Below are 23,857 nucleotides of genomic sequence, written 5' to 3'. Positions count from 1 at the left end.
TTTTTACTAATAATGATCAGGGGTGACTTCCCTTTTATGGATTTTGTTCTATCATGTAATAGCTTTCTCCTCTTATTGTAAAGTTTGTTAATGGCTGGGGTCCACCAGACTGGACGTTTGCCCTTTGTGGAAAGAGTCTTGGTTTTATTTGGGATTGCCTGATCCATGCAGTCCTGGAGGTGTTCATAGAAGGCATTTGTAAGGGCTTCCGCAGCTTGGGTTGTGGTTTCCTCTGGCTCAGGGGCCTTGAAGGATACCACACCAGTCTTTAGTAGTGTGAAGTTTGCTTTAGAGAAGTTCTTCACTATGGTCTTTTTTGCTTGGGGTGGGGGCGGGATGTGGATTTCCAGTGAGATTAGTTTATGATCAGATCTCACCAATGAGGGATATACTTCCGGTGTGGAGCATTTTGTCCCCATGTTTGTGACAATGAGATCTAGTATATTTTCTCCTCTCGTGGGAACAGTGACTAGCTGTTCCATGGCATTTGAATTTATGAACTCCAGGAACCGTTGGGCTAGAAAGTTAGGGCTTGAGTAATGTTCCCAGTCTATATTCGGGTAGTTGAAGTCACCCAATATGATGGTGTTTGGAGATACATTTATACCCTCCAGTGTCTTCAGGAAGGCTGTGTGGGGTTCCTGAGTTTGAGAGGGTGGCCTGTAGCATGCTACAATTTGTAGAGCAGTTTTGCCTATGGTTAGTTGCACCTGGATGGTTTCCGAGCTTGCGTTGCCACCAACCTGGAGGTGTGAGTATCCTTTATGAATATGGATACACCCCTCCTTTTGTGGTGTGGTCCGGGTTTTGGGGCGGAACGCATGATATGAGGTAAAACCTAATAGTGCCGGGTGCTCTCAGGAGCTTTGAACCAGGTTTCAGTTACAGCACAGACATCGATGTTCTCCATACTGAGAAGGGCCTCGAGTGCGTGCATTTTGAGATTTAGACTTCTGGCATTGAGCAGCATTACCCTCAGTTTCTTCCCATTTTTGTTTTCTAGGGTGGTAGGTTTAGAATTTGAGCCTTGCCTAAAAAGGCACTATGGGGTGGCAAGAGCCTTAGCCAATATCCGGAATCCCAGGGTGACAGGTGCAAGCCGTCCCTTGAAGCAGCATGGCTTGTCAAGCATGTCATCCCAGGCAGACAGACACTGGATCCCCTTTGAATGACACCAGACATTAAGCCAATTGTTAAAGCTGATCATCTTGTCTCTATATTGTGGCATCATTCTTGGTGAAGGAAGGATACTGCTCAGGGTTAGGGTCATACCTGCCTGGGCTACATAATCAGAGAGCTCCTCTATGTCTCTTTTCATGTAGTCCAGGGAGGTACGTCTCAGGTCGTTCACACCAGCATGGACAATGACTGTGTCATATTTGTACTTGCCATGGAGTGACCCGAGTGCTTGTGTTATGTGGCGGATTCTAGCGCCCGATAGGCAGCTTACTGTGACCCTCTCCTTGTTCAGCCTGGTGAGTGGGACGTCAGTGTGTCTGACTATGGAGTCACCTATGACAAGTATGTTTGGTGTTGTATTTGGCCTTAAGGGCTGTGACTGCTTTGCACACTGCTTTTGTGGTTTATGTGTTGCTTGTGGGGTGTCTTGAGGTAGCAGTTGTTTGGGTGTCTGCTTTGGAGGCCTCTGCTGTTTAGGTAAATTTTACTCAGAGCCTCCGAGTATGTCTTTGTGTGTTTATGTGTTTGATTCAGTGGAGTGGTAGCATTATGTGAGGCTGGTTTTGTGGTGTGTGTAGTTGCCTTCTCCTCCTGTCTGGTCTTGCCAGTCCTGAGTTGAGAGAGCTCAGCCTCCAGTTTGGCTAAATAGCTGCATCTCTCAAGTATTTGTGTTATGTGGGAGGAGGAGAGGGTTGTCTGTGTACATGAGGCAGTTATAACATTGCCTCAAGATTCCCAGATTCACCAGCTGGACCGGAGAGGAGATTGACAACTGACCTTTGGACATGCTAGAATAATATTGGGAAATCCTTAATTGAAAACAAGGGCCAGTGGGGAGTGAGGGTGTAGTGCTTTTAATTTTTAGTGCTGACTTATATAATTGCTTTAGTGAGCAAGTGCCAGGTAACTTGAGTGCAATGTGTTACAAGTAACTAAATGCAAAAACGACAAACAGTAACTTTCTTTCAAGTGAAACAAGGAAATAAGTACAGTAAGTAATGCAGATATCACCAGTGATCCACAGAAGCTGAGAAGTTAGTATTAGGTGGAATTAGCTTCCAGGGAAATAACAAGCAAACAAACAACAAGCATATAAACAAAGCTAGATTCAGTAGGCCTGGATCTAGTCTATGCTAGAGCAAACAAGGTGAACCAATTTCAGTAAGATACAGTTCAAATATTCAGGCACTATAAACCTTTAACCAGAAAATTCCCAGCTCAGAAGGGCAGAGTCCAGCCTCTTCTCCCACAAGAGTGCAGACCACGAACCTTCTTAATGTAAAATAACTGGCCTGAAGCCCAAGTGCCTAAACCAGAACTAATACACTTGGACACTGGGCTCTCAATCAGCAGTTCCCAACTTAGAAGGATGAAAGCTACCTGTCCTGCCACCACAGTGCTTGCCACAAACCTTCCTAATGTAAAACAACTGTTCTGAAGCCCAAGTGCTTAATCCAAAAGACTTGAATGATAGCTACACTTTAATCAAGTTACAACCAAGCAGTAATAAGTTACCTAAGTGAAAGTTAATAATTTTCAATTGTGATGTGTTTGTACATAATAAAGTTGCTTGAACAGAACCCGCAAAGTCTCATCTATTACATCCTGACTAAACAAGCGACAGTTTCAGAAAGTACAGCTGTGTATGCTTACTATCATAAATGTAGATGTTTGAATGTATTCACTGTTGCAGTCATCACATTTGGGTTATCCCTGCCAGGGTAGCCCTCGTCGGGCCGAATACCAGAGGCTTAGTATTTCTGCGTTGGTTGCTGTTGCTTCAGAACTGACGTCAGGTCATCAGTAGCAAAACATAAGGCAGCCAACGCCATTACTTCAGTTTTTCTTGCCCTAACTGTCAGGAGCCACCAAGTGGGAGCCGGGTTCTGGTGGAAGAACCCCACCCTTGTAAGAAGAGAGAAGAAAAACAAGGGGGATGGAGGGAGGGAAACCAGGACTGCAATAGTGAATACACTTGAACATCTACATTTATGGTAAGTGTACACAACTGTACTATGTTCTTTGTGTTTCACTGTTGCAGTCATCACATTTGGGTTGATTCTCAAAGCTGAGAAAAAAGATAGAGGCAGTCAAGGAGAACAGGGGCTGGCTAAGATGCCTTGCAAGACTGCAGTGGCAAACCCTGTCTTGGATTTGGAGAAGATAGGCAGGTGGTAATGTTTGGTGAACGTGTGAACAGATGTCCAGGTGGCAGCCTCCAGGAAGTAACTGGTGGCAGCCTCCAGGATGTCCCTGGTGGGGACTCCTCTGAGGAAAGCTGTAGAGGTGGAGGCTGCTCTTGTGGAGTGAGTCCTGACCCCCTTAGGGGAAGGCTTTCCATGTTGCTTATGACAGAAATGGATACAGTGTGCTATCCATTTGGAAATTGTTTGTTTGGAGATGGCTTTGCCCTCTACCCCTGCAGCAAAACTAACCAGCAATTGATCAGACTTTCTGAAGAATTTAGTCCTGTCTAGATAGAATCCGAGCTGTCTGTGTACATCTAGAGTGTGCAAGATCTTTTCTCCCTTGTTCTGTGGGTTAGGGAAAAAGGTGGACAAATTAATGGATTGGTTGAGAGTTACACTGGACACCATTTTGGCCAAGAAGGATGGGCTAGGCCTGAGGGATACCATGTCAGCATGGAAGATTATGAAGGGCTTGTAGCTCAGAGACCCTTCTGGCTGAAGTGATGGCCAGAAGGAAGACCGTCTTCCAGGAGAGAAATTTTAACTCTGCTGAAGATACTGGTTCAAAGGGGGGCAGGGTGAGCTTCTCCAACACAAAGTTATGGTAGGTGCTCTTTTGGGTGGCCTCAAGTTGCTAGCCCCTATTAGGAATTATTTGATCAGAGGGTGTGAGAAAAGGGGCTGCTCTGTGTGGAAATGAGCAGGGATAGCAAAGGCATGAATTTTAATAGAGGAAAAAGAGAGACCACTGTGTAACAGGTCAGCTAAGTAATCCAGGATGAGAGTTAAGGAGGGCTGTGCCATATTAGCTCCCTTAGCCTGAATCCAGGTGCAGAACCTTTTCCATTTGTCAGCATAAGACTTTCTAGTGCTAGGGCATCTGGCCTCATGTATAACATCTAGGACCTGTTTACTAAGGTTGGCAGATTGATCAGTGGTTAGGGAATAAGCCAAGATGCCAAACTGAGGGTCTGCAGTCGGGGATGCATGAATTCTCCTTCCCTCTGGGTCAGGAGGGTTGGGGTCTGAGGGAGATGACATGGTGGCAGTAAGGAACAGGCTGCACACCAGTGGGTACCAGTGCTGGTGAGGCCAGTATGGAGCAGTAAGAATTGTCCTTGGTTTTTCATCCCTTATTTTGAGCAGTACCCTCAGGATGAGAGGCAGTTGAAGAAAGGCATAGACCAACAGATTGACCCAGGGGAAGGACAGGTCATCCACTTTCCAAGCCATGCAGTGAAGTTTCCATGGTGAAGAACTTGCTGCGCTGATGGTTGGTGTGGGAGGCAAAGAGGTCAACCTTCGGGGTGACCCATTTCTGAGTTATCAGGGTGAAGGTTCTTTTGTCTAGTTGCCATTCGTGTGGGTCCAAAAGATTTCTGCTTAAGTGATCTGCCAGAGAGTTTAGAGAACCTGGTAGGAATTGTACTAACAGGTGGAGTTGCATGGCAGAGGCTGTGTGCCAAAGGGTCATGGCCAGCCTGCATAGAGGGTAGGAGTGAGTCCCTCCCTGCTTGTTGACATATCACATCACAGTGGTGTTGTCTGTTTTGATTAGGAGAGCCCCTGGGGAGAGAAGGGGCCTGAAAGCTGTCAATGCTTGCTGGACAGCTAACATCTCTTTTTGGTTGATGTGCAGATGGATTTGCTGTGGGCTCCCATTGGCCCTGTATGCATCTGCCGTTCAGGCATAGTCTGATGCATCTGTGGTGAGAGACTGGGTGGCAGGGCTGGTGAGAAAGGTAGTCCCTTGTTGTGGGAGCATGCTGCTGCCCACCAAAGAAAATCTTTTCTGAGGCAAGGTAGCATGGGTATAAGTGTTTCCAGGTCTTGACAGTGTTGACACCAAAGGCTTTTTAGGTACCATTGAAGTTTACTCATATGCAGTCTGGCATATGGAATGAGTAGAATGCAAGATGCATTGAACCCCAGAGCTTGCAGGAGTTTCCTTGCAGATAACTGGGGTCTGGTGGCTAGTTGAGAGAAGTAGGCTGTCAGGTAAGATGAAGTAAGGAATACCATCTGGGATGCTGTGTCCAGGCTTGCTCCCAGGAATATAATCCTTTGGGTGGGTACTAGTTTGGATTTCTTTTCATTGATAGTGTAACCTAGGGAGGTCAGTAGGGACTTTACAAAGGCCAGGTGCTTGAGCAGCTTTTCCTGTCTGTCTGTCTGAATTAGGTGGTCATTTAATTATGGGTAAATTTGGATATTCCTTTGTCTGCAAAGGCAATGGCCAGAGCCAGACATTGTGTGAAAACTCTGGGAGCAGTAGATAAGCCAAAGGGTAGTGCAGAGAACTGAAAGTGCAGAGAGCCTGTCCTGAAATGTAGATATTTCCTGGAGGGTGGCCTAATGGTTAAGGTGTTTGCCTCACAAACACAAGGTGCAGGGTTTGAGTCTCACAAGGGATAACTGGCTAGGCTTAAAATGGCTCGCAAGAGCAGTTAGCTTAGTACTAACCTATGAAACTATGAAACTATGATTCCCTGATAGGAATGTGGAGGTAGGCCTCTTTTAGGTCTAGGGTGGCTAGCCAAGCATCCTTGGAGAGTAGCAGTTGCTGGAGGGTGAGCATTTTGAATTTTGGTATCACCAGGAAGGTGTTTAGAATGGACAGTGAGGATGGGGTGCCAGGTGCCCTCTTTTCTGGGTACCAGAAAAAGTCTGGAGTGGAAACCTTGGCCTTTCTGTTCTGCAGGAACATGCTCTATTGCCCTTATAGAGAGCAGAGAAAGGACTTGCTTCTGTGCCTCTGCCCACTGGTTTGGGGGTAGATCTGGGAACCCTTCTGGAGTTGGAAGAGTGTTGAAAGAAAATTTGTATTCCTGGGACACTATGTTGAGGACCCACCGGTTGTTGGCAATGGTGGCCCAGGTGCTTGCATAAAAGGAGAGTTTTCCTCCTAGGGGTAAGTGAAGGTGGGCAGAGGGAGGGGGTGGGGAAGGAGAGTCATTGTGAGTTCTTACCATGAAGGGGTGGCTTAGAACTCCCTGTTTTTTAAGTGGAGGAATTCCACTATTTTGATCTCTGCATTCCCTGTGGCTGCTGTCTGGGGGGGTCTGCTTCCATGGGGTCTGGGCTGAACTGACCTGGTGGGAGCAGGAAATGACCAGTGTTTGGAGGGGCAATGCCTGCTGAACCCAGGTGGCTGGGCCTGTAAAAAATCCTTAAATGTCTGCATAGATTTAGCTTTTTCTTCCATCTTTTTAAGACCTCCTCTGCCTTAGTGCCAAATAAGTTGTTTTTGTGCAAGGGTGAATTCAACAATTTAGATTTAACATGGTCTGGCAAGGGCTGTTCCTTAAGCCATGCATGCCTTCTAAGGACTGAACCGGTGACTGCTGCCCTGCAAGAAGCTTCTAGGGCGTCAAAACCACAATGCAAGGTGTGTTTACTTACTTGACTTGCAGAATGCATTAACTCTTGTACCTCTTTAGATTCTGCACAAGCAGGAAAGGTAGACACTTTGTTTGAGGAGTTCCATGGTATGCTGCTGAAATGTTAGCATATGGAACTGGCAATTTAGTGCTCTGACAGCAAGAGTAGCAGAGGTGTATACTTTTTTACCCCATCTGTCTAGTGCTCGGAAATCCCTATCTGAGGGGGTGGGATTCTTAGCAGAGGTTGCTTTAATTCCTTTAGACTCTTGAGAAATTGCCTCAGGGTCAGCAGCAGGATTTTTAAAAAAGAAATTTGTGTGAGTCAAGGACTCTATAATACCTGTCAGGTTTTCTGGGTGCAGGAGGGAGGGTGTCACGAGTCAAACTGGATTCCAGGAAAACATTGTCCACAACATCCAGGACTGGGGGAATGGCCAGGGGTTTGTGCTGTGGAAGATCTAAGAATTCCCTGAGTCTCTTTTTAAACTGAGGGTAGTCCTGACATTCCCACTGGAAATGCTTCCTTAAGGTATGAAGGGTTTCTCCAAAGGAAAAGTCCTTGGGGGGGAGAGGCTGAACGAATGTTGTCCTCTGCATCAGAATCCTCATAAGCAGAAAGGGGTTGCATGTCTTCATATTCAGATGCATCAGAGTCATCAGACTCTTGTTCAGACAAAACTACTGGGGACAGATCTCTTTTTCTTTTGGAAGGGGTAGCTTCGCTTCCCCTGATCAGCATGATAAGGTCTTCTGCCATTTTAAGCATTTGAGACTGAGGCAAGGAAGCAGGTGCCTGAGATTGGGTCATCAGTTTCTTGGGTGTGGTTCGTACCCTGGGTCTTAGAAACTCTGTAGTTTTCGAAAGAATGGTACATGTGAAAGAAATTGTCAGTTTGTGTCAAGTATTTCCTCAGAAGCTGGTGCCTACTCAGTGGCTCCGGGCCCATCCAAGAGAGAGACAACTGCAGGTTCCTTAGTCAAAGAAGAGTTTTGCGGCATATTGGAATCCAAAAGGGTCTCAGTAGTGGCCTGTGAATCCACAGAAATGGGCATCAGGGGCCGAGAAAGCACCTCACTGAGGACTGGAGAACTGACGACTGGCTAAACGGAAGCATCATTGGTAGGTTTGGACCTGTGCGGTCTGTCTCTGTCTTTATCCTTACTTTTTTTGGAAGATCTGCTGACAGATGGCTTACCGAAGCCATATTGGAATTCGAGGACTGTAAGCGAAAATATCTAGCTACAATAAGGGCCTGACAATATATAGTTCTGACATTGAACAAAGCAAAAATTCGACAGTGGGGGATGTCGTGGTCTGGGCCTAAGTAAGTGACGCAGTAAGAATGAAAGTCTCGGTGTGGTATTTGCTTTCCACAGGTGAGACAATTGTTAACTTTTTCTGACATTGGTTAGTGCAAGAAAAAAAGATCACCAATGGGGTACATAGCTTTAGAAGACTTCAGCTTCAATTTGGAAAACGAAACTCAAGTAGCAGCCGACCGACACTCTTGCAAACTGCTTCTGCTTTGAGTTTACGCGGCAAGAAAGACTGATGTAATGATGTCGGCTGCCTTACTTTATACTACTGACGACCTGATGTCAGTTCTGAAGCGACAGCAACTGATGCAGAAATACTAAGCCTCTGGTATTCGGGCCGGCTGAGGGCTACCCTGGCAGGGATAACCCAAATGTGATGACTGCAACAGTGAAACACGAAGAACATCTGGGATTCCAGAGACTTCCATCCAAAACTATGAGGTGCAGAGATAACAGTGAAAGTAAATTAATAGAAACGAGCACGAAAAAAAGCCAGAAGAGAACCAAAGGTAATGAAAACTTGCATGAACAGTTTATTTTATAAAAAAGATAAAACTGAGCATTACAAGTGCAAAAAACGCATTATTAGACAATCGAGACACGCAAAAGGTTTATTAAATGAAATGTTTAAGATTAAGATATTTGATAAAATGATTATCAGAAAACCAAAATGAATATGTTTAAGGCAAAATGAGAATGTTTAAAGCAAAATGGCATGTTTACAGTAAAATGAGCACAGGAAAAGTACAATGGGCATGAAAACAGATTAAATGAGCAAAATGAATAAAATAAGGTCAAAAAGGTCACATTAAGCATAAATAAAGCAAGGCGACTGCATGTTTTTTGGCAAAATGCTGTGTTTTGGTATAACTACAACTTTGTATTATATTCAGGGCATAACTAGAGTTATTCGAAGTACCTCAAAATGTGTAAAAGTGCTTACAGTATGTGCTTATTACTGTGCATTTATTCCGAAGAGTTTATTGGTATGCAAAGTGCAACTATTACATGAAGTACAGTCAAAGTACAGCCATTTTGAAAAGTTTCTTGTGCTGGGTGTGTCTATTTGCAAAGTGCTGCCATTACAGAGTGTTTCTTAAGCTGTAAAGAATTATCTAGCAAAGTACCACCATTTGGGGGAAGTTCCATTGTGCCGTGTACTGTTTATTCGCAAAGTGCAATTACTTCAAAATGTTTCTTACTCTGAGCTTCTACTGCCCAGTTTATTCGCACAGTGCAGTTATTTTGAAATGTTTTTTACACTGGTAAGAGGTGATTTTGTGCAGTACAACAATTTTGAGAGTATTACAGTGCCCGGGAGACTTATTTTGCAAAGTTCAGTTGTTCCGAGGATTGTTGTGCTATTGGGCAAACTTACGAATACTGGCATTAATTTCTGGCATATGTATATGTGTATGTCTGTGTGTTTATGCATATTTGCAAAACAGTCCACTGATATGTGTTAACATGTGAGATGGATTTTGAAAGCCCTCACCACTTGTATTTGATCAGAATATTGCAGAGAACTGGAGAATATTTGAGCAAGTGTATGACATTTTTATATAAGCAGCTTATTCTGACAAAGATGCATGCAACAGAGCATTCATTTTGCTAAACCTAGCTGGGTCAGAAGCCATTGAAAGAGAGTGTTCATTTGTATGTGCACCAGCAGTATATGATGGAGAAGGTGAAAATCGTCATATTGCTGTACAGGCTGAATTGAGGGGAAGTCCCAGAGTGTTTGAAGCGCAAATTCAGGCAGATGTGTAACCCTGAGACAAATATTACATTAGAGAGGCATTTGTTTTACACAAGAGATCAGAAACCAGGGGAAATGTTTGCAGCTTATATCACTGACCTGAGAAACAAAGCTAAAATGTGTCAGATTAGTGACTTAAAAGATGAGCTGATAAAGTACTGGTTTGTGTGTGGTGTTAATAGTGCTGCAGTGAAAAATATTTTGCTTTGTGACAATGCTTTAATGTTGAGTAAATCCACTGAAATTTGTCAAATCCATAAATTTACAGAAAGGCACACAAGTATGCTTGCAAGTGATAACAGCATGGTTTCAGCAGGCTCCAGTCCAAAGGTAGACAGCATGCAACATGTGGCAAACAGAAGTAGGCCTAAGCACATGTCTGCCACAGCCCCTGCTGGTTCACCAGGGAAACCACGTAGTTTTCAGCAAATTCTAAGAAAGAAACATGATCAGTGCAGTACAAGCGTGAGCCAGCAAAACCCAAATCCAGCTTTATTGTTAACTGTCGCAACTGTGGTCCCAATCATGAGTCTAAAAGAGAGAAATGCTTAGCATTTGGTCAGCAATGCCACAAGTGTAAATAATGGAACCATTATCAAAAGTTTTGCAAATCAAGTAAACCTCACACAGTTATAAGGAAGGGTCACTCAAAAAAGCAAGTTGATCATATAGAGATGCAGTTCTACTTTCTACATAGATGGTATATCAGTAATTGGTGAAAAGGATGTTGCAGATTATTTGTTGACAAAGAACGAAGTGTTTTGTACTATCTAGATCAATAGTAAATCCGCTGAGCTCAAATTAGACACTGATTCAAAGTGTAATGTTATATCAGCAGACACATTTGCTAAGGTGAGAACTAATGAACAACTCAATGTGGCTAGTAGTGCAAAACTTGTTGCTTATGGAGGGGAAGAAATTCAAACCAAAGGCTCAGTAGTGCTTTCATGTTATTTGGCTAAGAACCATTACAGCTTGTTATTCTATGTAGTTCAAAGACCTATGCAGTCATTATTGGGTCTCAGTGACAATGAACTGTGGTGGTGGTGCTGTGGTAGCGTTGTCGCCTCACAGTAAGACGGTGTCCTGCTCGATTCTCGGCTAGAGCGTCTTCTGTGTGGAGACATGCGTGAATGGGCGTACCTTCATTGAAGGCTGTGCGTCAGGGCTGGCAACTCGGCACGTAAAAATCTACTGCCAATCATTAGCAGACCAGAGTTCCGCTGTGGCAACCCCTAACCGGGAAAAGCCGAAAGACACAACAAGAAACAGTTGAGAATGAATCTGCTTTCTTTTACCAAAGAAGTTCATCATATAAGAGCATATCCTAGTTCCAATTTTTCTGAAGCCCTTTTCTCAGAGTATGCTGATTTTTTTCAATGACATGATGGGCAAACTTCCAGTTGTGTATTCTATAAAGTTAGACCCAGAAGTCAGTGCAGTAGTTAGACCAGCAAGAAAACTTCTGATAGCTATGCAAGATAAAGTCAAAGCTCAGTTGGATAAAATGGTGCAGCAAGGTGCAATTTGTCCAATTACAGAACCAAATGAATGGGTGTCGTCCATGGTAGCAGCCCGTGAGAAAGGCTTAGACGAAATCAGAATATGTACTGACCCAACAGATTTGAACAAAGCATTAAAGAGACTGCATCACCCAATGCATACAGTCAAAGAGGATGCAGCCCTAATACTGAATGCCACTTTTTTTTCTGTCTTGGATGAAAAGTTCATTTTGGCAAGTGATGTTCGATTTCAAATCCTCATTACTGACCACTTTTGGTACACAGTTTGGCAGACATAGATTCCTGAGGATGCCACTTTGAATACATTCTGCAAGTGAAGTCTTCCAGTGTGCAATGGAGCAAATTTTTTCAGGTTATCCTTGTGCCATAATAATAGATGATTTATTGGTTGGAGGCAATGGAGAAGAACGTGATAGAAACCTTAAGAGAATTCTAGACACAGCACATGAAAACTTAAAGCTCAATCCTCTAAAGTGCAAACTGAGACTACCAGAAGTTACATATGTAGGTCATTTATTTACCAGCACGGGCTTAAGCCCAGACCCGTCTAACCAAGCAGCTATTCTTGAGATATCAGCACCAGATAATATTCAAGCTCTAAAGCATTTCCTTGGCATGGACAACTATTTAGGCAAGTTCATACCAAACTTCAGTGAGTTGACAGCACCTTTGAGAGAGCTAACGTGCAAAAATGCTACACGGACTTGGTTGGAACAGCACCAGAAAGCAATTGAAGACCTCAAGCAGAAAAAAATCCCACCCCACCTATATTAAGACACTATGATGTCAATAAACCAGTCACTCTTTCCTGTGATGCTTCAAAATTTGGTCTTGGCACAGTTATTCTTCAAGAAGGCAGACCAGTAGCCTATGCATCTAGAACCCTTACCCAAACTGAAATGCAATATGCTCAAATTGAGAAAGAACTTTTGGCAATAGTATTTCCATGTTCAAAGTTTCATGATTACATCTATGGTTGAGCTATTCAGATTGAAACTCATCACCAACCTCTAGTTACTATTCTAAAGAAGCCTATGCCTTCAGCGCCAACAAGATTACAAACAATGATGCTCAAACTGCAAAAGTACAACTTCAAAATGGTCTATACAAAGGGCAAACTACTTTATCTAGCTGATACCTTATCCAGATTGCCCAGAAATACAACAGAACAGCTTGATGCAGAGAATTTTGACTTTGACATAATGGCAGTGCATACTTTTTCTACCTTGAGACTTGATGAGCTAAATCATGCAAAGACTGATCCAATTTTGCAAAAGTTTAACCATTACATTAATGCTGGATGGCTGTTGAAGCAATCTAGTGTACCATCTGAAGTGCAAACCTACTTTCCTTACAGAGATGAGATGTTGACGGAAGACAGCATTATTTTCAAAGGTCCTAAAATTGTTGTTCCTGCTTCCTTACAACATGAATAAATCCAGATTTTGCATTGTGGTCCCCCAGATTCAGAATCTACCAAAATAAAGACGAGAGAACTAGTTTTTGGCCTTCACTAATGAAAGCGATTGATAAAGTACTTTCTTCTTGTTCAGTATGCAATAGTACTAAACCGCATTTGCAAACAAACACTTCAGCTAAGTCAAGTTCCTGAATTTCCTTGGTCAACAGTAGCCACTGATATATTCGAGTGGAACAATCATCATTACTTAGTATTGGTAGACTCTTATTCAAACTGGTTTGAGATTGATTTACTACCTAATCTAACATCCACTACTGTTATCACTAAGTTGAAACGGCATTTCTAAGTCCATGGTAGTCCACAAAAAGTTATTTCTGACAACGGTACTCAATTTACTAGTCAGTTGTTTCAGAAATTTGCAAGAGAATGGCACTTTGTACATATTACTGGTAGTCCAGAATACCCACAGTCAAATGGACTAGCTGAATGTGCGTGCAGAGTATAAAGCAATTACTTGAAAGGTCAAAGTGTGACAATACCGATGTCTTTTTGAATTTACTTAATCTCAGAAACATACCCCATGACGATATACTTGGCCCACCTGCTCAGAGACCTCTATCCAGGCAAACTAGAACAACACTGCCTATTAGTTCCAGTTTATTGAGGCCTAAAACTAAAAACAGCAGAGCCATCATAGCCCAATTATTCAGGAAGCATTCTATACAGAAGTCCAATTACGATAAATTGAGCAGATTTCTTCATCCATTGAAAAGAGGAGAGACAGTGAGGATACAAACAACGAAAAGTTTCAACCAGATTGGTCAAGTAACAGGTATATGTACCGAGCCAAGATCATACTTCGTAGAATCTGAGGGTGTGAAGTACAGGAGAAATCGCAGGCATCTTCTTCCTGTACCAGAATCGATATCGCAGCATCAAAGCAATCCAGGCAATACTCCTGTTCCAGAATGTGCCTTTTATCTTCTGATTCTAATTCTGATGATGTTCCCGATATTCCTAAGGTTGAACATTCAGCAGAGACAGTTCCAGTTGCTAAGTCTAATTCTCAGTTTTATGTCACATGATTTGGTTGCATTTCCAGACCGACTTGGACATAATTGTATATATGTACCTAGTTGTGTATAATTGCATAACAAAGAACTATATGTATTGTTTGCATGTCAACTGAGTGTGTGTGCTGTATCTTTAAGAAACATATCAAGGACTGAACATGCATGTATAAATAGCAGGCACGTGCTATACTCAGTGCCATTTTGAGAGTGCAGCCAGAGAGTGAGCATGTATGAATGTAATAGCTAGTTTGTATATAAGTTACCCAAGTCAACGTTAATAAGCTTCAAACGTGATGTGTCTGTACATAATAAAGCTGCTTGAACATAACCCACAAAGTCTCGTCAATTACATCCTGACTAGATGAGCAACAAAAACTAACCCCAACAACTTCTGCATACTCCCCCAATTAACTCTGTTACGCTATACTCCCAAACAAAACTGCACTGTACAGACCATTCCTGCATCTAAAATCTGGTAATTCCCCTCCCCCCAACTAGAGGAAATCTCCACTTCCCCAACTTTCACAGCGTAGCACAAAGACAACTCCATCAAAAATCTGAATGCATATACTTTTTCACTAGACATACCATCTAATCCCCACCCAAACCTACAAAAATTCAGCTTTGCCCTTCTGTTCTCACCTGCTGCATATCATATATATATATATATATATATATATATATATATATATATATATATATATATATATATATATATACACACACACATATATATATATATATATGTATATATATATATATATATATATATATATATATATATATATATATATATTTTTTTTTTAAGAATGCTTAATTCCTATATTTAATATTAAAATTAATCTACTTTTGGGAAGACAATTGTAGAGTACAGCATCCCTCTGTGACTCCCCCAGTGGGTGGATAAGGGCAAAGAAACTACTGCATTTGTTGTTTACGGGAGATGCAAAAAGATCACAGCAAGGCTGGGGGGAGGAGCCTAGGGCCCACATCCTCTTCCTAGGGACTTCTTTAGTGGGATGATCTAGAGAATTACCAGAAGAGATGATAATATCCCACTGGGTAGTCTGCAAGCTCTGTGCTGGCTCTCCTTGTGAAGTAGAATGCTGAGGATCATGGTGCAAAGTCATCTGAGAGGCTAAGGGTGGATCCGAAGGGGAAGGACCCATCTGTCCTGCTGGGGCAGAGAAAACCCTCTTCACAACCTCAAAAGAAGACCACTCAAGGGAGAAGAAGTCAATGGAGCTGAGAAAGTGAGTTTCTTGCCTGCCACTTCCCTCCACTCTGAAAGCAATCCACATGACGTGGAAGCTGGAGCACAGCTATTGACAGCCAAAGATCCAAGAGGAAGAGAGCTCTGAAAACCTCAGAGTTGATCCAATCCCCTTGGATCTGACTTGAAAGCTTCAGCGGCGAGAGTCATCCAGATCCAAAGATGAGGGGGGCCAGTGCACTCAGAGTAAGAGTCGGATTCGAAGACAAAGCCCTCTCTGGAGCCGACCCAGAAGGGCCAGGGATGCTCATATCTAAGGACTCTAACACCACAAGTTGGGTCTGAGAAAGAGTTGTTGTTGGTGGCATGGTAGATCAATGGTGTTCCTGACCCAAGGGGGTAGGAACCATGAGGATTCCGTTCTGAATTTGCTCCGTGAAGAATCTCCTCATCATCCTTTCCACATCTGTCTCCATGAGACTTCTGGAGAAATGAAATGACACCACTGAAGGATACTCAGAGCACTGCTCCAGGAATGGAGGGGGCACCCTGGAAGGGACCGGATCCACGCTGGGCGAATATACTGTACAAGGCAATGGCCTAGGATCCGGAGTACATTTTGTCAGATCCAGTGTTGTTGGACTGAAAACATATTTGGTCAGATCTGAGACGGCTGGATCCCAACAGACTTTGGAACCAATTTTTTCCTTTTTTTTCTTTGGCTCTGAGGATGTAGACACAGAAGAAACCAAAGCTCTGGACCTTTTTGAAGGGTCCTTAGTTTTAATTTTAGGAGACTGAACAACAGGTATGGCTTCAGAGAAAGGAGTTGGGAAAGATTAATTTATTTTTCCTTTCAGATAAAGCTCTTGGATTGAAACCATTACAAATGTCGCAATCTTGATCAAGGTGTTCAGATCTTAAGCAATAGACACACAGAGTGTGGGCATCTGAAATAGGCATTTTATATCCACATCTCTCACATTTTTTAAATTCTTTCTTAGACATAGGGAAAGAAATTTTTTATAACCAACAATAATAACCAACAAAAATAAATGGAAGAAAGAGCTAGTAAAAATAAGGTAACAGATTTTTTTTTATAAATTACAGAAGGAAAGGTTAATTAACCACTAAGAAACTGGAGGGTAAAATACCCTTGCTGCGAAAAGAGAAACAGGGTAGGAAAGGCCTGCCAACAATGGTAGTATAGACTACAGGGTCAAATTCAGTAGACCAAAATTTCACTTCCCTGAAATTCATATCACTGAGATGAAAAGGCTGACAACAGCACAACATCAATGTCCCGGAACACCAACTTCCCACTCCAGATAAGTAACCGCTTGGCCAGCCTGAAAAAAAAGTAAAACTATAGGAAATCATACCCACCCATGTGGGGGCTTTGCCCTCCACACCCCCCTAACCAAATATACCAACTCAGAGATCGCACTACCACGGGGGTAAGGGGCAAAGTTCAACAGTGTGGCCAAGCGGTTACTTACCTGGAGTGGGAAGTCGGTGTTCCAGGACATCAGTATTGTGTGGTCATTGGCCTTTTCATCTCAGTGATATGAATTTCAGGTAAGTGAAATTTTGGTCTACTGAAGTAGACCCAGATTGCACTAAAGTGTATAAAGGAGTGTAAAAGTGAATAAAGATAACTGAACACTTAAGGATTTGTATTATTGGTTATCTATTTTAATAAAATTTTCCCAAGCAGCCATAGTTCCAGTTCTTTTATTTTGTATTATTGGTTTGTTGGAAGTTCTCCAGACTTATCGCACAGTATCCTTGCTACATTTATACACAAAGAGTAGTTGAATGGGCAGTGGTACCGGAACTGTCAACTTGCCCTCTTCCTGTGTAAACATTCACTTCAGACCAGCCCGAGTCTGCCTGTAATTATGTACCTGGTGTTACATGGATCAGGCTCTCTGGGCAAACTTTAGGTGTTGTAGGCATAAAGTTAAAGGACTGTGTTTTAAGGGGATTGTTTTTAATGTGCTGTTACTGCACTGTAGTAGTTTTGTAGTCAGTGGCACTGTGGGGGGGGGGGTTGCATGCAGGTGAAAAGTTAAAGTTACACAGCCACTGTTTGCAGAGGTTGATGAGTTGTGCAACAGGTTTGCCTGTTTTTTCAGGCCACTTGATGCGATGTGCATGGGTTCACAGTAGAAAGCGGAAATGCAGAATTATTAGCAAACTTGGGGGCGGTGCTGTCCCAGTCCAGTATAGCAATATTTACTACACTGGAGTACAGCTATAGTAGGCATGCAGCAACATCACAACACTTGCTTCCTCAACACAAATGAAGTCAGCGTTATATTATGTTGAATTTTTTTGTTTAGTTTGTTAGCCAGGACAGTGATCTGATCCCTAATGGTACTGATTTCAACTACAGCCCAACCTAGTGAAGTGGATATTAAGGCAGTTTACTCATAACTCTTGATAAATCAGGAACAAATATAGAAATAATCGGGGACACTTTAAAAAAATATTAGTTCTTTTATTCTGAGACATTGACAAAATAAAATAATGTGAATTGATATACATCTTTAAGCAAAGGAAGTCTATAACTCAAATTGTCATTAATTCCCACAATTCCACTTGTGTGGGTTGGGTTAAATAACCATGTATGCAAACTTATGTTAATCAGCTTCACAGTTTTTGGCCAGTTGTACCCATTTTTCATGGGTCTTTGTCCAGATTTTTGATGTCTCTAGGTTGGGAGATACTATCAGAAGACAGAAAGTGAGTTAAAGATGCTGAAGAAGAATCTCTGGGAAAAGATCCTGGATCAGAAGGTCATCCAGGTAGGGGAAATCTGAATTCCTTGAGTGCAGCAGAAAGCTGCTACAGGCACTAGGCACTTTGCAAACACTCTTGGGGCGGAGGATAGACCAAAAGGCAAAGCAGCAATTTAAAAAATGCAAGGTGCCAGAGAAAAACCTGAGGAATCTCAGAATGTGAATGTGTAAGTAGGTGTCCCTGAGATGTAATGACACTAAGAAAGCCTGTGGGGGGGATGAAAAGGAAGGTTTCCACATGGGGCACTTGTACAGAGCAAATGTACCAATGACCAAACAATGAACAGATGACACAGATGACAGATGCACAACCTGAATCTGGGCTGGTGGCAAGTTAGTCTGAGAATCCACACTCATACTTCTGCCCTTATACCCCAATAAATATGATCTAAGATTGTACAACCTAGGGAATGTAAAAACTTGGTACCCCAGAAGGATGTCAGTGGTGATAGCCCACATGTCGGGAATACTGCAGCAGTGATTTCAGTCAGAACATGCGCACACACACACACACACACACACACACACACAAAATAAATAAATATATATATATATATATATATATATATATATATATATATATATATATATCTATATACACACACATATATATATATATATATATATATATACATACACACAAACACACATATATATAAAATACCTACACACACACACACACACACACACACACACACACACACACACACACACACACACACACACACACACACACACAAACTACATGCACACACACAAACATAATATATATAGTTTTTTGTTGGTGATGCCAGTGTTCATTTAAGTGGATTTTCGGTGCTTTCTTCTTGGTGATTTAAAAGTCGGGTAAGTGGTATTTCGATTATCTAAAGCAGACCCTGTATACTATATATGCACACACACACACATACACAAAGTCATCTACATATATATATATATATAATATATATACTTTTGTGGAAACACTGCTATATATCGAGGGTTTTTCCTGCTGGCAGATGCGATTGAATATTCATTTGATTGATTCTGCTAACAGTACTTTTTTGGAGATCACAGGACAGCCAGAAGTGGGAATTTCCTCTTTCCTCATTGTTATGCAATCTCAGAATTGATATATATAATTAGCAGGGGATGTGCGACTTCTGCAAAAAAATGCAAGTTTTATTTTTATTTATTTATTTGGTGGTGTTTTGGCTTTCGATCATTATATTTGATACTTTGTTAACTGATATTTCTTCAATATTTTAAAGATATATGTATATAACCATACATACATACACATACACACACACACACACACACACACACACACACACACACACACACATGTACAAATATATATATATATATACATATATTTTTTTGCTATTTGGTTTGGTTGTGTTTTATATGTCCATGTATGCATGTTTAACTGCATTTTGAGCAGTATGCACATATGTACTCATAGCCATATATCTATGCATATATTTAGATGGGTCTCCTTCAAAATACAGAAGACTCACATCAGCAAATCCAAAATCGAGTCCAAAATAACAAAACTTCACTTACAGGAAACTTGCAACCAGTGAAAACGTTCACTGGGAAACTAAACACCTGGCCACCAGGACATCATACACACAACAAAGCATTTAAAACCCACCAAAGTGGGGGTTGTACCACCACACCCACTGATATGGGGGGCTGTGTCCCCACACCACCCTAACTAAACATACCAACTCTTAAGATTGCACTATAGTGGGGAAAAGGGCAAACACCTCCATGGCATCCAAGTAGTTCCTTTCCCGGGCGTTGTTTACAATGATGTGACTGTTCGCGTTAATGAGATTGCAATATTGTCACCTCGATGATTTGGGATTCCCTGATGTAGATCTTCGATATTTTGAAGTAGACCCATTTATATATATTTATATCTGTCTTATCTATCTATCTATCTATCTATCTATCTATCTATCTATATCAATTGCAAGAAAAACACAGCATAACACTTTAAAACCTCCTGTAATGGAGGCTCATGGGATATATGCAAATGACCTCTTTAGGACATATAGCATTTCAGCTACATGGCTTCTGATGATGGGGAGAAGTGGTAAGGTGCAGGGTTAGTTTCAATACTGGCTCTGAAGTATTAGAATGGCTGGGGTGAATTTGTAGATACATTTAGGTATTTTGATGTGGATCTGATTAGAGTATGTTTTATGGTGGAAGGAGAGGTATACACAGCAGAATTTGTTTATGGAGAAGTTAGTGGGGGGATGGAATAAAAAGTGGCAGTGATTTTGCTACTGGATGGCCACAGTAGAGTGTGGGAGACAATATTACATTGGCAGGGGTAATGATGAAATGTATGACAGATGGGAAATAAAGCTCCTAGGGAGAGCTACAACAAACAGGATGAGTGCAGTGAGAAGGCCAGAACGCCATTAAGATGGGTAACTTACATGCATCATATGATTTCTGTTATCAGGTTATTCTCAGAAATTCTAATCAAACTACTGGTGAGACAGCTCATGAACAGAATCACTAGACATCCACCAAATTCTCATAAATGCATCAGGTATTATGCAGTGATCAATTCATTAAAACACATTCAAAGTATACACAAGTCTTCACTTACTATTATGTTGAAATTCTGCATCTCTGAGAGACCCCTGAATGCGACAGGTAGGGCTCCAAAATCGGGAACTGGATGCATGCACAGATGTCTGAGCTTGAGATGTGGTCTTGGGTTTTGGCACTGCCAAATGTAATAGTGTTGTCTTCAAATCAGAACCCAATACTTCAGTATTAGTAGCAGGCCAGTCTTCTTCTCTTATAGGCAAAGGATCACATGTTTTAATACCAGCAGCTGGCGAGCGCTGCAGCGTTGTACTACCATCAACCTATAATTCATAAAACAATATATAACACACTGGAAATATAAAATAGTTAAAAAAACTTTGAGAGTTAATATAAAGTAATAATAATAAAAATGAAGTATGAGCCAAGTTATTTCTACAAATGAAAAGGAGTTGTTGTTGTCTTTCGGCTTTTTCCTAGTAAGGGGTCGCCACAGCGGAACTCCGGTCCGCTAATGATTGGCAGTAGATTTTTATGAAACACCGAGGTGCCAGCTCGATGCCCAACCTTCAACGAAGGCACGCCCATTTACTCACAAATGAAAAGGAGTATGTTTCTTTATTCAAATATTCATTCAAAACCTGCACATTTCATTTCACTAGTCTCTGGTCACAGTCAAAAAGCTCAAGTAGCCATACTGTAGAACCATAACGGCTCAATCATAGGTGTTACATCACATCTGTGTTCTACAGTTTTCTTTCATCTCTGAGATTAAATGCTTCAGATTCAAACAAGTAAACCTGATTCAGGGAAAAATGTATTTCTTTCGTGTTTTTTTTTTTTTTTTTTGTTAAACAAAATAGAGAAAAGCAGCACTGTATGTCCTGGGTTCACCCCGAGGACCCAATCTCCCTCAAAGGGGAGTCCATACAGAAAAAAGAGGGTTGAGGTTCTTGTAGGACGGTGATAGGGAAGGTGCAAATAGACTAGGAAGCCAATCTAATGGTATGGGAAAGACAAACTGGTCAGAAGATGAGGTAGGAGGGAAGGTATCTGGATTGCAAAAGTGAACCTACTCAAACATCTACATTAATGGTAAGTTTCTTACACAACTCTACTATGTTCATCATAGTGTTCTCTGTTACAGTCCTCACTTTTGGGAAGCCAAAGAAGGGTAAACCAAGTCTGGTATAACCAGGATGGGGTTAAGAGACTCAACCTTGACTTTGCACATCTTGGCTTTCTGCAGAAATCCCAGTATGAGTGGCACTGTGAGAAAGGTGTAATGAAGCCTGAGGGGCAAATCATGGGTGAATGCATCTCTTGGGGGATGACTAAAAAAACGTGCTGCATTTGGTGTCAGATGGTGAAGTAAAAAGATCGCAACAAGGCTTTCACCACTCGTGAAGTTTCTTTGTGACTCCTGAGTTGCTGTCAGATTATGCATGCCAGGATCAAAATTTGCCTGCTCAACCTTTCTGCATCCAGCATGATTGTGTACATGTTAGCTGCTCAATCTATCCACAGTCACACTGGATATCCTTGGAATGTATATCGCTATTAGAAAGCAATGTCAGAATAGGGCACATTTTCAAACCTTCCTGTTTTTTTGGCAGAAGGAAGTAAGATCAAGTTCCACACTGCTTGTTGATCTGCCATACTACAACCATGTTGTCTGAATGGTTGGACAGCAGACATTGGAGAAGCAGGCCTTGAAACACCTGCAACACAAGAAAGATCTCTCTCATCTCCAAGACACTGATGGGCAATTTGGCCATGTCTGCGGTCCATGTCCCTTGGACTATCCTGTTTAAACGATGTTCCCCACCTACTCCAGCAATGGACGCACAATGCAGTTGTATCTCACTTTCCATAACTGTAGATATTTGAGTAGATCTATGTTGCAATACTGATTCTGATTTCTTCCATGGAAAGCACATGTGTGGGGTAAGAGGTATTTCTTGGTGTCAAACCCCAATCCTCCAGGCTATTAAACTGAGTGTGGATTGGTGAGGACAGAATTACAGATCCCTTGGCTTGGCTGAAGAGGTCTACTTGTGGTAGGGTGTGGAATCTCCCCTCGCTGAGGTTCTCCCTTCTCCTAACCCTGAGCACAGGGAGATTCTACACCCTACCACAGAAAGTCCGCTGAGGTCATCTCTTTTCCTGATCCTCAGCAAGGAGAGATCTACTTCCTGTGCTAGGGTGTTGAATCTCTCCTCGCTGTGGGTCAGGAGAAGGGAAAACCAATGTTGCTATGGCCAGAAATGGGCCACTAGGATCATGTTGGGCCTGTCAACCCTGGCTTTTATCACTACCCTGGGGATCAAAGGAAAGGGCAGGATGCATACAGGAACAATTTGTCCATGTGAAAGGGAAACCATCAATTTTCCAAGCCCCTTTCTGCTGAGCTGGAGCAAAGCTTCTGTAGATGTCTGTTCTGGTGAGAGGTGAACAGGTCTATTGAGGAGACCCCCCCCCCCACTGTAGGGTTAGGTCCAGGAACACCCCTCTCTTCAGCATCCATTCATTGGGGACTAGAAGATCCCTGCTTAGTGAAAGTGCCAGGGTACTGTTCTGACCTGGAATGTAAAATGTTATCCCTAGTTTTTCAGCCAGCATCCTTATCTTCCCAGTGATGCTGCACCTCCTTCTTCTTTATGAAGCACATCACTGTTGTGTTGTCAGTCCAGATCTGAAGGTCCCTGAGCTAAAATTCTGCTGAAAAGCCTTTATGGCCAGGTAGACTGCTTGAAGCTCTTTCTGGTTTATACACAGTTTTCTCTGCTGTGGTGTCCAGATGCCCTGTACTTTCAGGGGAACCTATGTGGGCCCCCAAGCTATGTCTGAATTATCCATGTTGATAGACTCATCTGCTTCTGGTAAAGAGAAATTTGCCCCTGGGTTTTGCAGAATGGTGCTATTTCACTATAGCAGCTCCTTCTTCAGGAATGGAAGGAGAAGCAATAGGGTTTCCAGGGGTTAGGAATTCTGTCCCATGCATTTTTGGGAACCACTTAAGTTTTCTCAATTGTAACTTTGCAAGGTGAAGTTTTATTATGTGTAACTTTTGGAGTCTGTGCAGGGTGGGCTCTTTGGAGTTCCCAATTTTGACAAATTTTTCAGTTTGCCACCTCCTAGATTGCCTGGGTCCCTTGTGATGGGGAGGCCTCTCTTTGTCTTATACAGGGGGGGGGGCAAGGTTTTGAGGGGTAATTCCTTTTGTACCTTGATGTCAGAGACAAAATTCCTTCACAGATTTTATTACATTTCCTTTGTTATCCAGCTTCTCAAAAACCTACTCAGCTAGAGGTTCAAAAAGGAATTCTTTGTCTAGTGGGGAATCCAGTACTTCAGCCTTGACCTGATATGAGAGGGGCTGGGTCCTGAGCCATTCATATATGTGGATGACAGAACCTGTAGCAACTGCTCTGTGTGATG

General features: G+C 42.2%; 1 protein-coding gene across 3 annotated transcripts in view; it reads right to left on the bottom strand.

The window, feature by feature from the left end:
* MDM1 (Mdm1 nuclear protein) overlaps positions 1 to 23,857 on the bottom strand; it is a 1,807,772-nt gene that overhangs the window by 297,386 nt on the left and 1,486,529 nt on the right. For all 3 annotated transcript variants that reach the window (XM_044062890.1, XM_044062891.1, XM_044062892.1), the window contains one exon: positions 20,475 to 20,739. In XM_044062890.1, coding sequence (XP_043918825.1) covers positions 20,475 to 20,739 — 265 coding nt within the window. The remainder of the gene's footprint in view (positions 1 to 20,474; positions 20,740 to 23,857) is intronic.

The sequence above is a fragment of the Protopterus annectens genome, chromosome 2.part1 (assembly GCF_019279795.1).
Source record: "Protopterus annectens isolate FY-2018-M chromosome 2.part1, PAN1.0, whole genome shotgun sequence".
NCBI classification, from domain to species: domain Eukaryota; kingdom Metazoa; phylum Chordata; order Ceratodontiformes; family Protopteridae; genus Protopterus; species Protopterus annectens.
This window is presented reverse-complemented; position numbering and strand designations above follow the sequence as displayed.